General features: G+C 40.6%; 1 protein-coding gene across 5 annotated transcripts in view; it reads left to right on the top strand.

Moving 5' to 3' along the window:
* Positions 1-2031, top strand: part of cbfa2t2 (CBFA2/RUNX1 partner transcriptional co-repressor 2) — a 40526-nt gene extending 38495 nt beyond the window's left edge. For all 5 annotated transcript variants that reach the window (XM_073469250.1, XM_073469248.1, XM_073469251.1 and 2 more), the window contains exon 11: positions 229-2031. In XM_073469250.1, the coding sequence (XP_073325351.1) occupies positions 229-561 (333 nt within the window). In that variant the 3' untranslated portion in view covers positions 562-2031. The remainder of the gene's footprint in view (positions 1-228) is intronic.
* Positions 2032-12829: the final 10798 nt, after the last annotated feature.

The raw sequence follows: 12829 nt of genomic DNA, 5'->3' as shown, positions 1-12829 counted from the left end.
AACAGAACTCGGTAAAAATAAAAACGTTGCTCCATATCTGCTGGATGTGTAAAGAGGAAACAGTTTGCTAACAAGTATCGAGTTAGAAAGCAGCTTGTTTCCACTTTTATTTTGGAAGAGGTTTACTAAATAAATAAATAAAAAAGCATGATTCGGAATATGAGACACTGATACTGACCTTACATTCCTGTGAAAACTAACAGTCGTCTCCTCTCTCTCTCCCTTCAGTGTTGCTGGAACTGCGGCCGCAAAGCCAGCGAGACGTGCAGCGGCTGCAACGCCGCTCGCTACTGCGGCTCCTTCTGCCAGCACAAAGACTGGGAGAGGCATCACCTCATTTGCAGCCCGGGACTTCAGGCTCAACCCAAACCGGTTTCTGCCATCACTGCAAGCAGGGCGGCAGCAGCTGCCGCCGGGGTGTCTCCTGTCGGTCTGGCTGGGGTCAAGGCACCTGAAAGCGTGCCCTCAGTCTCCAGTCCCGGTGGAGAGAAGGCATCGGTCGCTTCTCGCTCCTCCACTCCCTCCACCCCCGCCTCGGCCCCCGAGACCAACGGACACTGAGGACGTAAGCGGCGAACGCGCCACATACCCTCCTCTTTGACTGGGGAAGAACTGAATCAGCAGCAAGAGGGAACTATTTGTGGGTTAAGTTAGGATAACGGATTTTTCATCATACTCCTTTGGCAGATAAAAAAAGGACAGATTATGGATCACTGTTTGAGTGATATGTCAACTGGGACTTTGGCTTTGGCATCGAACAGAAGGACTCATCTCGAATGCATCTTTTGGATGAACAGATCTCCCTAACAGATGGAAACGTGTTTGCCTGCGTCCAAAAAAACCCCCAAATCTTGGATCTGCGAGGGGCAGGAAAAAAAACAACTGACGATTGATGCGAGTTTATCACGGGCTGCAGGGAGGAAGTTATGAGAAGAGACGGAGGAGATTAAAAAACAGTGACATGTAAAGACGCTTCCCCCCCCTCGAACCAATATCCTGACTTTGTTGTGTATAAATTTAAAATAGGGAGGTGGTGGTGGAAAATGTAAACAGTGTAATAGTACCAGCCATAAAGCATCCGTGTTCGTCCTGTAGGAACAATCTGACAGTCGTCTCCGCAGCTCTCCTGTACACATAAATATATGCTCGCCAACTTCCTGTCAGGTTCTCATGTGTGTGAATGCGTGTGTGTCAAACGGTCGTGCCGTCAGTGAATATTGTACAGCATATGATTACTTCTGTCAGAGCAATATTAAAGTGTGTTAAAGTGTTCAGGTATCTCAAGCTGTTTCTGCATCACCAAAGTTTTCAGTCGCTAAAGAGAGAGAGAGTGGTTTTCATTGCCTGCAGCTGTCCTTGTGAACAAGAAGATGATTATACACTAACCCAGCAGCATCATATCTACTTTTATAACAAGCTTAAACAGGAACTCTGGTCACTATTTTTCATTTCTGATCATTAGACATGTCAAAAACAGAGAGAGCGAGGTGATGGTGATTGAGTCGAGCACTCGCAGGAAGATGCAGTTGAGACTTTATTCCGGTTGCAGTTCGTTTTGGCACTTGTTCACGTCACCAGTTGTGTATGGCAGGGTCAGATGTTGCTCCAAATCTTCCACCATGGCAGCGTTTGCATCAGCAGATGAAATCCGTTTTTGCCTCGCCGGTGCTTACCTTGCAATGGTTGCAGCTTTTCGAGCAGCGGCTCTGTCCCACAGAGTATCTCAGGAGCTAAACTGTATTTGTATGTACAGATCAGTCCGTTCTTTTTATTTTTCTTCTGTCACCATTAGGTTAACGTCAAAAGTTTAGTGAGGATTTATCTACTCTGCTGTTACAACTGAGACATTGATCGTGTTTCGTTCGTTGTAAGATGACTTTGTAAAGAATATTATGAGAGAATGCCTTTATTTTGTGAGCCACGACTTTCTTCGTTCTTTCAACACGATTCTTTTGTTATGAGGCATAACTTCATATGAAAAAAGATATCTTGACATGAAGTATGAAATAAAGAAATAGAATTACTTCAAAATGTTCAAAGTTTTCTTCTTTTTGACTGTGTATTAGGAATATACATCATCTCAGTGGGAGAAATCACTTATCTTGCAGTTTTTCTTTGCATAATATGAATTAAACTATCGCACATTATAATACAAATGCAGCTGAAAACAAAATTAGTTGATTAATCAATTGGTAGAAAATTATGTGGCAAAAGTTTTGATCATCGCCACCCAAAAAAATGAAAATTCAATTAGTATGTACTCACCCCCATGCCAAAGGAAAGTCGGATAAAGTCCACAAAACATTTCTGGAGCTTCGCAGCAAAACAGTGCTGCAGTATTCTCGTTAACAACTGAAGTGGACTGGGACTTGTTTTAAAACGTTAAACAAAAAGAAAAAGGGCTCGATACAATTTGTCCAGCTTAACCAAGTCTCCAGAAGCCTTGAGATCCAAAATTGGTTTTAAATCTAAAATCTTCACTGTAGCTGCTAAGCAAAGAGCAACCGGTCTGAAGTCAGGGCACGAGTTCAAATGCTCATCAAGGGTGTAGAAACGTGCCTTATCAAATCAGTTTATGATCCCGAGGCTTCCGGAGACTTGGATTATGCTGGGTGAGCTACATGGAGCTATTTTATGTTTTTAAAAGAAGTTCCCATTGACTTCAGTTGTTTAGGAGAATGCTGCAACACTGTTTTGCTCTGAACGTCCAGAAATGTTTTGTGAAACTTCACCTGATTTCACCTGAGTAGATAAAGACAGAATTTTCATTTTTGGGTGAACTTATCCTTTAAGTAATTTTTCATGCAAAAACATGGTTCCTGCTTCACAAATGTAAAGATTTTGCTCCCTCTCCTTTTAATTATTTTAATAATTTTGAGATTTTGGACCTTTGGTTGTACGAGAGAAGCATTGTGTAATAACTGGAAACCGTAAAAAAGGAAAAGAAAGTGCAGTACATGATGCATGAAACCGTTTTTACTTGCAAAAACAGGATCGGTACACGGAAAAGCCGTCAGGAGTAAGGTAAATAAATTTGACGAGGAGCAGGCGAAAATCAAGGCAGAGAAAAAGATGAACTGGCACAGAAGGAAAGGAATACAGAGACTGAGGTCTAGTCCACACGTACACGGGTGTTTCTTAAAACAAAGCTTTTTCTATGGCCCTCCGTGCACATGTAAATGGCGTCTCAGGTCAGCCTGTGGACGAGGCCAGAATACACACAAAGAAAGGCGAAGGTAATCAGAGGCAGGTGACACATTGAGGCAGGATGTGAGGTGTCTGAAATGGGAAGACATGTAAGACATACAGTACAAACTAAAACAGGAAATACTAATAATAATAATAATAATAATGATAATAATAATAACAATAATCCAATAATAAATCATATTGTAAGGAGTTAGGTATTAAAGAAAGTGTCACATATCCCAATCTCTGACATTCTCTGTACTGCTATGCATTGCTATACAACCAGTGTGTGAGAAACTCTTAAGTCTTGACATAAAAAGCCATATATCCATTCAGAAAACTCAGTTTACTGTAATCTGTTATACAGACACCAAAATGTACAGTCTAGTCTTTAAATGAGCACAGCATCTATGAGAACTTCAGTATGAATATGAAGAGCACTATTGTCTTCATTCCAAGCACTTTTTCAACAGGGCTCTGAGTATAACGGATATTTATTTTGGGTCATTCTCGTCCAGCGTGGCTCCAAAGGTTTGATGGATTTAATGAGTGCAGAAGAACAAGTATCACCTCGATATTAAAGTCATTTTCTGCACTATATGGAATTACAAGAAGATCTTCAAAAAGCATTGAAAAACAAAGCTTCAGACCATTTTTCAAAATAATAGGTTATTTATAATAGTTGCCATGAATTTATTATTTCTCTAGAATGTAATCAAAAATGATTCCTTCCTCAAGAAACTTGTTTTGCTGCACACATTGTGAGATTTTTTTGCATCCCCTTTGTCTCCTTAACGCTGTGAATCATTCAGTGACTTCTAATGAAATATACAAGAGGCATCTTTGAATCCAGGTACGAAGTAATCAGAAGGCTCTCTCAGAGGCTGAATTATTCTGAAGTGGGTGGGGAACATGTCATGTATAATGTATAATGTTTTCCACCTCGGAAGTTAATTAACATTCAGGTCAGGTCACATTGAAGGTCTATATCAAAAAGATTGACGTCAGTAGTCACTTTAGTCATGGCTGTGTTTACATCAGAGAAGCAAAATATGGATTCAAACAGAGGCCTGCAGGCAGCGGAGTGATGTAGCATCGTGTGTGACCACAGGGTGGCAGTATAAGCTCTGTTTTGAGATGTGAAGAGTCATTGCTTCACTTCTCCCTGCAGAGAAGATTCAATCAGTGGGTGACCTGTTGCAATGATCTCATATTAAATTCCAATTAATCATCATCACTTCTGCAGAATGATCAAAAAAACCACAACTTTTTTAGTCTCTCTGTCTCACAAAGAGTATTGGCAGCTAAATATATCTAAGTTAAAAAATAAAACAAACCAAAAAACCCTTTTATTTTGTGAGTCACACCCTCTGTCAGATATGTGTTGAGGAGTACTTTAAAGTGGTGCTGAGTTAAACTATCTTAAATTATGTTCAGTAGTTTAATCTGTATAATTTTTTTTAATTATTATATTTTGCATGTAAAATATGTATCAAAGTTGCAAAATAACAAGCAGGCATACAGTTTCAGTTTCAGTAGCTGCCATAGTTGCCAGACAAATGAATAAGCAAAAAAATATTTTTTTTTAAATCAAGGATTCTAGAAAAAACAGATGAAAATATTCAAGTACTCAATAATGTGCAACCTACATTAAAGTACATCACTTGAGAAAATGCACTTAGTTTACAGTTTATAAGTTGGTTGGTGGCTATTAAGTAAAAGCAGCAATACCACACTGTGAAAAAATAGATTAAAGTCCTGCATTTGACATATTACTTAAGTAAAATTATATATGTATAATTATCAAAGTATACATTTATAAGTAAATTATCAAAAGTGAAAGAACTCACGAAGCAGGATCCAGTCACTGAAACAGTTTTTTCGTTTCCTAACATGTCTAATTTCTATATTTATCTATGGTTTATTTAATGGGGAGACATGTAAACAACCTGCAAACAGCTGTCAGATAGTTAGACAGATAGATAATGAAGTGTCATTGTGTTTATAGCGGATGCTAATTTGCAGCAACCGCTCTTAGAAGGGCTGTTACAGAAATAAAAGACGGAAAGAAGGTAAAATGAGTTCATCAAGATACAGTAAAGCTCACATTAAAAAAAAACATTGCATTTAGATATAACGCATGAGAACAGGTTTGTTGCAGAATTAACCAGGAACTGGTGATTCTCTTAAAAGCAGTGAAGTTTGCAGGGTAATTGGACAAAAAAAATCCCTGTTTCCTTGTTGTAGGGAAAAGGAAATCTCTCCCTCTCTCTTTTTTCTTTTGAAATAAAGAGACTTTCCTCACATTAGCTATATTAGTCCTTAGAACCTCAATTCGAGTGAGGAAAAACTTGCCATATTGAAAAAAACAACCTTTTAACAGGAAAAAAAAAGATGGAAGAAGCCTCAGGTGGAGCCACAGAGGGGGGATCCCTCTCCCAGCGCGGACAGACGTGCAATAGATGTCGCAGAACAACAAAATCACAGTTTACAAATCGTAATGACAGAATATCTGATACAAATTACAATATATGTAAAGTGTGTGGATCCAGGAGACGACTGAGCAGGCCGAGGCATCGCCAAGTGGTGCCTGAGTCACTCTGCCTCCACTCCACCGTGGTGACCTGACAGAGGACAGGCCACACAAGATAATTAGCTGAAAAAAACCCATCAGAATGTCAACAGATTTAAATTAAAGTGGATAAGAAAGCACAGTGACGAACGTATAGTGAAGTAGAAGCACATACATACAGTTTACAACATGGAAACACTCAAGTACAGTGTAAGAACCTCAGATTTGTAGCACAGTTGCCCACATGAGTAAATGTGGGATATGAAAATAGCTCCCAATTGCTGCTAACTGATCTTATTGTTGTTTTGCCTTTGACCCTGATTATAAAGTGTATTAATACTGATCATTAGAAGATCTAAAAACGAGACATGACTCATCTGTTGTTTGGAGTTAATTACGTGTGCCAGCGTGTGTGCCAGAATCAGTGTTGCTGTTTATTTCAGTGCCTGCATGTGTAGTAGCAGGATCGTGACGTTTGCTTAATGCTGGAGATAAGATGCTGAGTGGTTTCATGCTGCAGCTCAGATGTAACATGGGCACAGCAAAAGTCTGAAGTCAGCTTGTTGAGTGTGTTTACTCAGTTCTTTGCCAAGTGCAGTATATATATATATATACACACACACACACACACACATACAGGCCTATATGTGTAAGTGTATGGGGAACGTCCTTTGTTTATGTCTATTTTGAGAGTGTTTATATCTTCTGTCGAGTTCACCATCAAAGTTACTATTTCTGTTCAGAGTTAGCAGCTCTTCTGTATCTGAAAAAGTGGAGTCAGCGAACACACACAGTTGTTTTCGTGTGTGTGAGGTGGTCTGCGGTTGTCGGAGACAGAGGGGCGTCTCAGTGTGTGTGTGGTGAGCTGATTCTGCTTGTTTCCTTGGCAAAAAATGCTGCCACGCAATGTCTCAGTGATTGTGGAGAGAGGCCGGTTTAATTATGTGCCTGGTTTCTGTCCCAACGTCTTGCTGCAGGCAGGGTAATGGAGGTCACTTCATATTCCGCCCTTGTTCTCAAAGCTCCTCTGCCTTTAAAAACAAGCTGCTAAATATGCAAAGCAGCGATACAGAAAAACATATTTCCCTCCCCGTCCATTTTCTCTTCACTCACTATTTCCCCTTTTCTCACTTCTGTAGTTTCTCATGTGATCCACCTTGATAACAACTCAGGAAAGAGTGAATCATTCCTGCAACAGACACGGACAGCGATATGCTCCTTATCACCAGCTTTAGATCTTCTTCAGCGAGGCTCGTTAAGTGATGACATTAATGGTTTGATTTAATGAATCATCAGTCTCCCACACAGTGCAGCGACTTAATGTGACTGTTTCTGCAATGACCTTTAAAGACGTGCAAATCATGTTGCAACAATAACATCACACTTAAGGTTTTACAACTTATAATGTTGTTATAATCTTTCGATGTGCGACTCATCAACATTTTGGTTTTGCATTATGGGTTACAGCGCGTGACTGTTTAAAGGGGCCATCGATGGAAATGAGTTTATATGTGCATATCTTCTGTTTGAGTTACGGACAAGAGCTTGACAAACAAAGTGCGATCTAATTCTAATGCAATCTAAAAATATTATTCTGGAAAAAAAACAAAAACTTAATAAGATTGCAGTGATGAGAAGTGGAATACGTGCAGAAACAGACTGCAGCTGCTCTGCAAAAACAGTCAAATTCCCAGCGGACAACTTGTTAATAATACATTTAATGTAGGCCTATATATTCTGTATGGCAGTTATACTTTGAAGATGAGTGTTCAGAGGGTTTCACAGAAAGGCACACAGCCAAGATTAGCTCTGTGCGTCATGAGGAGGTAGGGCCATACGTGATACAAACAAGACAACAAGTCTACCGCCGTGCTAGCAGATGTTTGAGGCTGTATTTATGCAGAACTCTGCTCAGAGCTAAATGCTAATGTTACCATGCTAGCATGCACATGATGACAACATACTGATATCAAAAAGCAGGTACAGTGTTTACCATGTTCAACACCTTAGTTTAGCATGTAAGCATGCCAACATTTGCTACATATCACTCAACGCAATGTAAACCTGCAACCGGCTGTCGCTGATTCTGGCAAAATCTGAACTCAGGACCTTCTATGTTCAGTAGACTACACCATGTCTGCTTTCCCACCCTTTTTCTTCAAACACCTGTGTCAGCCTGTGTTTTCCCCGTCACTCTTTGCTGGTTTGTCTGTTTTCATCCTGACTCTTCTGCGTTCCCGTTCCCCGGTCCTTGTGTGTTCCCTGTGTTCTAGACTGGTTCCCTGTGCCTTTGTGTCGCCAGCTTTTTTGTCGCCTGCCTTTTTTGTTACATGCATTCTGGATTGTGGATTGTTCGACTTTCGCTGTCAGCTCGTCATTAAAGCTGGCTTCTTGCTGTCCAACCTGGCTGCCTCTGTGTCTGCGTATATGTGCTTTTTTGATATCCATGACAACAGGTGGATGCTGGGGTGGTGGTGAAATGAAAATCAAATGAAAAGTCGAGGGATTACCGAAGCTGTTCCTGCTCATCCTGTGCGAGAACACTGATATCTGCACCCAAATTTCATGCACACGATCCCCACCGAAAGCCAAAATTTTAACTTTTAACAAACTCAGTCGAATTTAGCAACGCTGCTAACATTGTGTCTGACACCTCTCGTCAGCATATGCTCAAATTATATGACTGCGCCGGAGGATCTGTCACAGCGCATCATCGCAGAGAGCCAAAGAGGACACTGCAGCTGTATCTAACTCCCAGGCTGAACGCCACAAGACGCCGAGAAACTCATTTTGACGATAAAACTCTCCGTCCCCATCTCTCTCTATCACGTCTTCACATCTCTCCTTCAAGACGTTTCTCTGTCCCTTCCCTCTCATCCTGTCTGCCCCTCTGGAACATTTGCAAATGGCTTTTGACAGAACGCTATTATGAACACTTAATGTTCTTCAAGGTCAGGATTGATTTATGGTAATTGGTTGTCAGACTTTGAGATTTTTGCACAATGCCGCTGCCACGCTGGACCTACATCGAAACACAGCCGCGGAAATGTATGAAATGCACGAAATGTGGCTCTCGTATCTCGCAATAACAATTTGTGTATGAACTGTTAGATCAAGAACACCGATAGCTTGGACTAATAAATTGTACCGAGTCAGTGTGACACTCCTCGAAGTCAATGAGGACGAGTGACTCAGCCTTTTAGAGGCTTCCTTCTGAACATGTTACCTCCCACACAATCAAGTTTCCAGGGTGAAAGAAATGAGATTCTGAGGAATGAAATAGGACGACAGCTGTTGCTTTGTCACCTTTGGCCCCGCAGTCTTTAAAATTCTGTGGCGATAAGAAGCACTTAAACACGTCAGAAGCACAAAAAACTCACTTATTATCTGGTGCCCTGTTTGATTTTTTTACTGTATTTATATGTTGACCGATAACTCAAAAAAATCTTGCACCTTTGTGCTGACACTCGTCAAGGTTTTCTGTCGTCCCCTGTGTTCGCAACTTCTATTCTCCCAGCAGGAACACAGAGCGGTGACACGTGGTTTGACTTTGGATGCCTTCTGTGTGCTGCCTTCTGCACAATAAAGTAACCAAGGTGGAGGAAATGGCAATAGGGAGGAATGAAACAGGACAACAGATGTCGTCTGACCACCTTAGCCCTGGCCCTCTGCCCTCTGAAGTGATGAGATGTGTTTGCACACATCAGATCCAAGGGCACCTGCCTGAAAGAGAATTAAAAAAACACTTTTTTTTTTTTTTTTTTTTTTCTTTACTCTTCTGCTAAAGGAGAAGAGCAGAGAGAGGCGGCGGTATTATTCAGAGAAGTGAGAATTTGAAACACTCGTACAAGGTTTGCACCTTGACTCTGGCTATTCATCAGTGTCCCTCGATCTGTTCAGCACAACAGGGAAATGAATGTATTTAGTTAAGATGAACAGAATACAGCTGACGGAGCTTACGGTCGCCTTTTTTATTCTTTATTCACCACATACTGTTGAATACATATGTGCTTATGTTGTTTCAATATCTTCTTGGAATATGTAACTCTAAGATGAAATCTCCCGAGACTCTTGGCTTGTATTCTGAGAGAATAATGCATTCTACTGTGTTTTCAGTCTTCACATTTCTCATCTGGCGGCAGCACCGAGTCACATTGTGTGTATAAATGGAACAGAGACTGCGAGTTATTCCCTGTTGTATCTCCAAGATATACAATAAATCAGGTGGAACGCCGTATCCCCACTGTTTGACTTGTAGAACATTAGCTACAGTGCAGCAGGAGGAATTTATATCTTGTGTACGACAGGAAGTCACGAGGAGCTGAGTGCGACCTTTTGATGTCTTTAAAGGTACAATCCTTAAGATCGCCACCAAATCAAACCACATTTTTGATTTTGTGCTCTACATACAGTGGTTTTTATTGTCAGTGAGTCCCTGACAGCCTCACTTTTCAAACTGGTGACAGATTTGACAGCGGTTCCTATTTTCTTATCGAGCTCTGACATCCCCACTGTTTGACTTGTGGAACATTAGCTGCAGCACGGCAGCAGGAATTTGTATCTTGTTTTTAGCAGTTACTGCTGGGTACGTTTTGTAAGAGACAAGTTTTACATTTAAATACAAACTTTTGATGTCTTATAATCCGTGGGATCAAACCTCATTTTGATCAGGATTAAGGTTGTGCTGGAAATTCTTATTAAGAAGTGAATAAATAATAGATGATTCACAGAAAGTTGTCTTTAATAAAGTGGTAAAAGCAAAGAGCAAACAGAGTTAACCAGCCTCCTCCACCAACCAAACCCTGGCAGAGACTGACAAAAAGTCACAGACAAAGCTACAGCTTAGAGATACCTTAGAGATACCTTGAGAAAGGGAGATTTTCCCAAAACAATATCCAGCTGGCCAGACAGCCTTGGATGTACCCACAACACCCGACATGTGTCCGGGGAGCACAGAGTGCTACTGTGCACAAACACTTCCACATAAATCAGCGAGGTCACTGTGCAAAAGTAAGCTAAACAGTTCATAGTCAGGCCAGGTCTTAATTCACAGTGCCAAAATGTGTAATAAACCATAAGGTTATAGGGCGAGGTAATGCAAGGTAACAAATATGTATGGTTTAATGATATTTACATGAATTAGTTATCTTGTGGTTTTCATTATTAGTGGTAGGGTCCGCCATCCCTGCACACGAGGGATTCCCAGGCAGCCTCACTTAACAAACTGGCTGTAGTCTTTTATTGAACAGACACATGACAGTGGTTAGATCTTCTCATCAAACTCTGATATGATTTTTATTCACTTTCCCAGAAAGTGTCGAACTATTCCTTTAAAGTTGTTTTAAGTGAATATTTGTATTAAAATAACCATGAAAAAGCTCTTTATTCCAACAGTAATCATTGTTATAGAGTGTTTGGTCAGTAACCCATGTCTCTCCTCTCCCCTGTCCACTGCATCCAATCAGGACAGAGAACTCCAGAGGCGGTTATTAACAGGAGGGAGGGGATCGCTAACTGCAGGATGGACAGGAAGTTGGCTAAAATGATGCTTACGCTTACAGCAGCTTTAACATCAGTGGCGCAGGTTTGAATGAATTGTAATTAAACACAAAAATACAAAATAGTTTTCTGGTTGAGGCGTCAATAAAAATTACTTTGCTGTAACTTAGACCTTCCTGTCCAGTTTTGGCAATAGACGATGAAACTTACCCTTCAGTGTTTTGAGGGAAAAATGAGCAAATAGTAAACTGTAAATAACAATTTGAACCTTAAACCTTACTGACTTGCCTGGCTAAATAAATAAATAAATAAATAAATGAATGAATAAATAAATAAATACATAAATAAATAAACAAACAGGAGGTGTGGGTACACATCCTCCAAGCCTCATCAACAAGGCTGCCCCGATTGCCACTACATATTCATTCTGGCTCACCAGCAGACAGCCTGCCTGACAGGAAGCTAAAGGGGGCTCCAGTCTCAATCATGCAATCAAACCTGACATCCTCAGCAATCAGCCTCTGCGCCTGCACACGCATGTATGTGCATTTCCAAATTTGGGGCGAACAATTTCAACGACATGTTTCCATCATAACCACATGTTGGATCCAATTGTCAGTGCTGTGCAGAGATTGTAAAGTGTTCATCTCAATCTATTCTCATTGCAAAAAGAAAATGGAAAAATACGGATGGACTTCTTTACTTTAGTTCACGGTACATTGAACGCATGCAGCATCCCAAGTTCCCAATTCGTATGCCGCAGTGCACTGCTGCTACATTTGTGTCGCAGCCCTCATAAATGGTGTTGTGCTGTGGGATTTGAAACACCTGCAAGGGGTCGCGAGAGGAATCTGGAACTGCAAAGTGATTACTAGTGTTGGAAATAACAAGAAGCACACTTCTGCACAGCAAATGCAGGCCTATATATTTTAGTTTTACTTCCTCTGGCTTTCTAAAATCACCGCCTTATCGAACTGCACACAACTGAGAGATATGCATCCTGCGATGAGGCCTGGAGCACACATGGTTGGGAACCACTGGTGCGACAGAGCCTGAAACAAGGACTCTTGCATCCTGCTCACACAGCTGGATAATTCTGGTTAGGCTGGGAGGTTTGGCTGTTGTTTGATTCACAGAAACATTTTTATTTCAAAGCACCGTGGGGAATCTGCAGCTCAAAGAACACTGATAAATAAAATGTTGACAGAAGTTTCTTTGCTCCATAATTGTGAGCCAGACTTCAGGATAATTAGTTTTCTCCTTTTTTTTTTTTTAGTTTTCAATTTTACTGACTGGATTATTTGGGTTCCACGTCTCACTCGAATTAATTCAGACTTATCTGGTATATGCAATTAACTTAGAAAAGAAGGTGAATGCAGTCAAAGCAGCGTCAATCAATATTTTATTATTAGCATGGAAATCATATGAATCATGTGTATTGTGAAGAGAGTTGCTTTTGATGTACTGGTAGATGATCATCACCCAACTCTTAAAGTATTATTATAAACTATTCTCTTAAAGGTGCAATATCAGTTTTTGATGTTACGATATCTTCCTTTTGTTTTGCAG

The sequence above is a fragment of the Pagrus major genome, chromosome 6 (assembly GCF_040436345.1).
Source record: "Pagrus major chromosome 6, Pma_NU_1.0".
NCBI lineage: Eukaryota > Metazoa > Chordata > Actinopteri > Spariformes > Sparidae > Pagrus > Pagrus major.
This window is presented reverse-complemented; position numbering and strand designations above follow the sequence as displayed.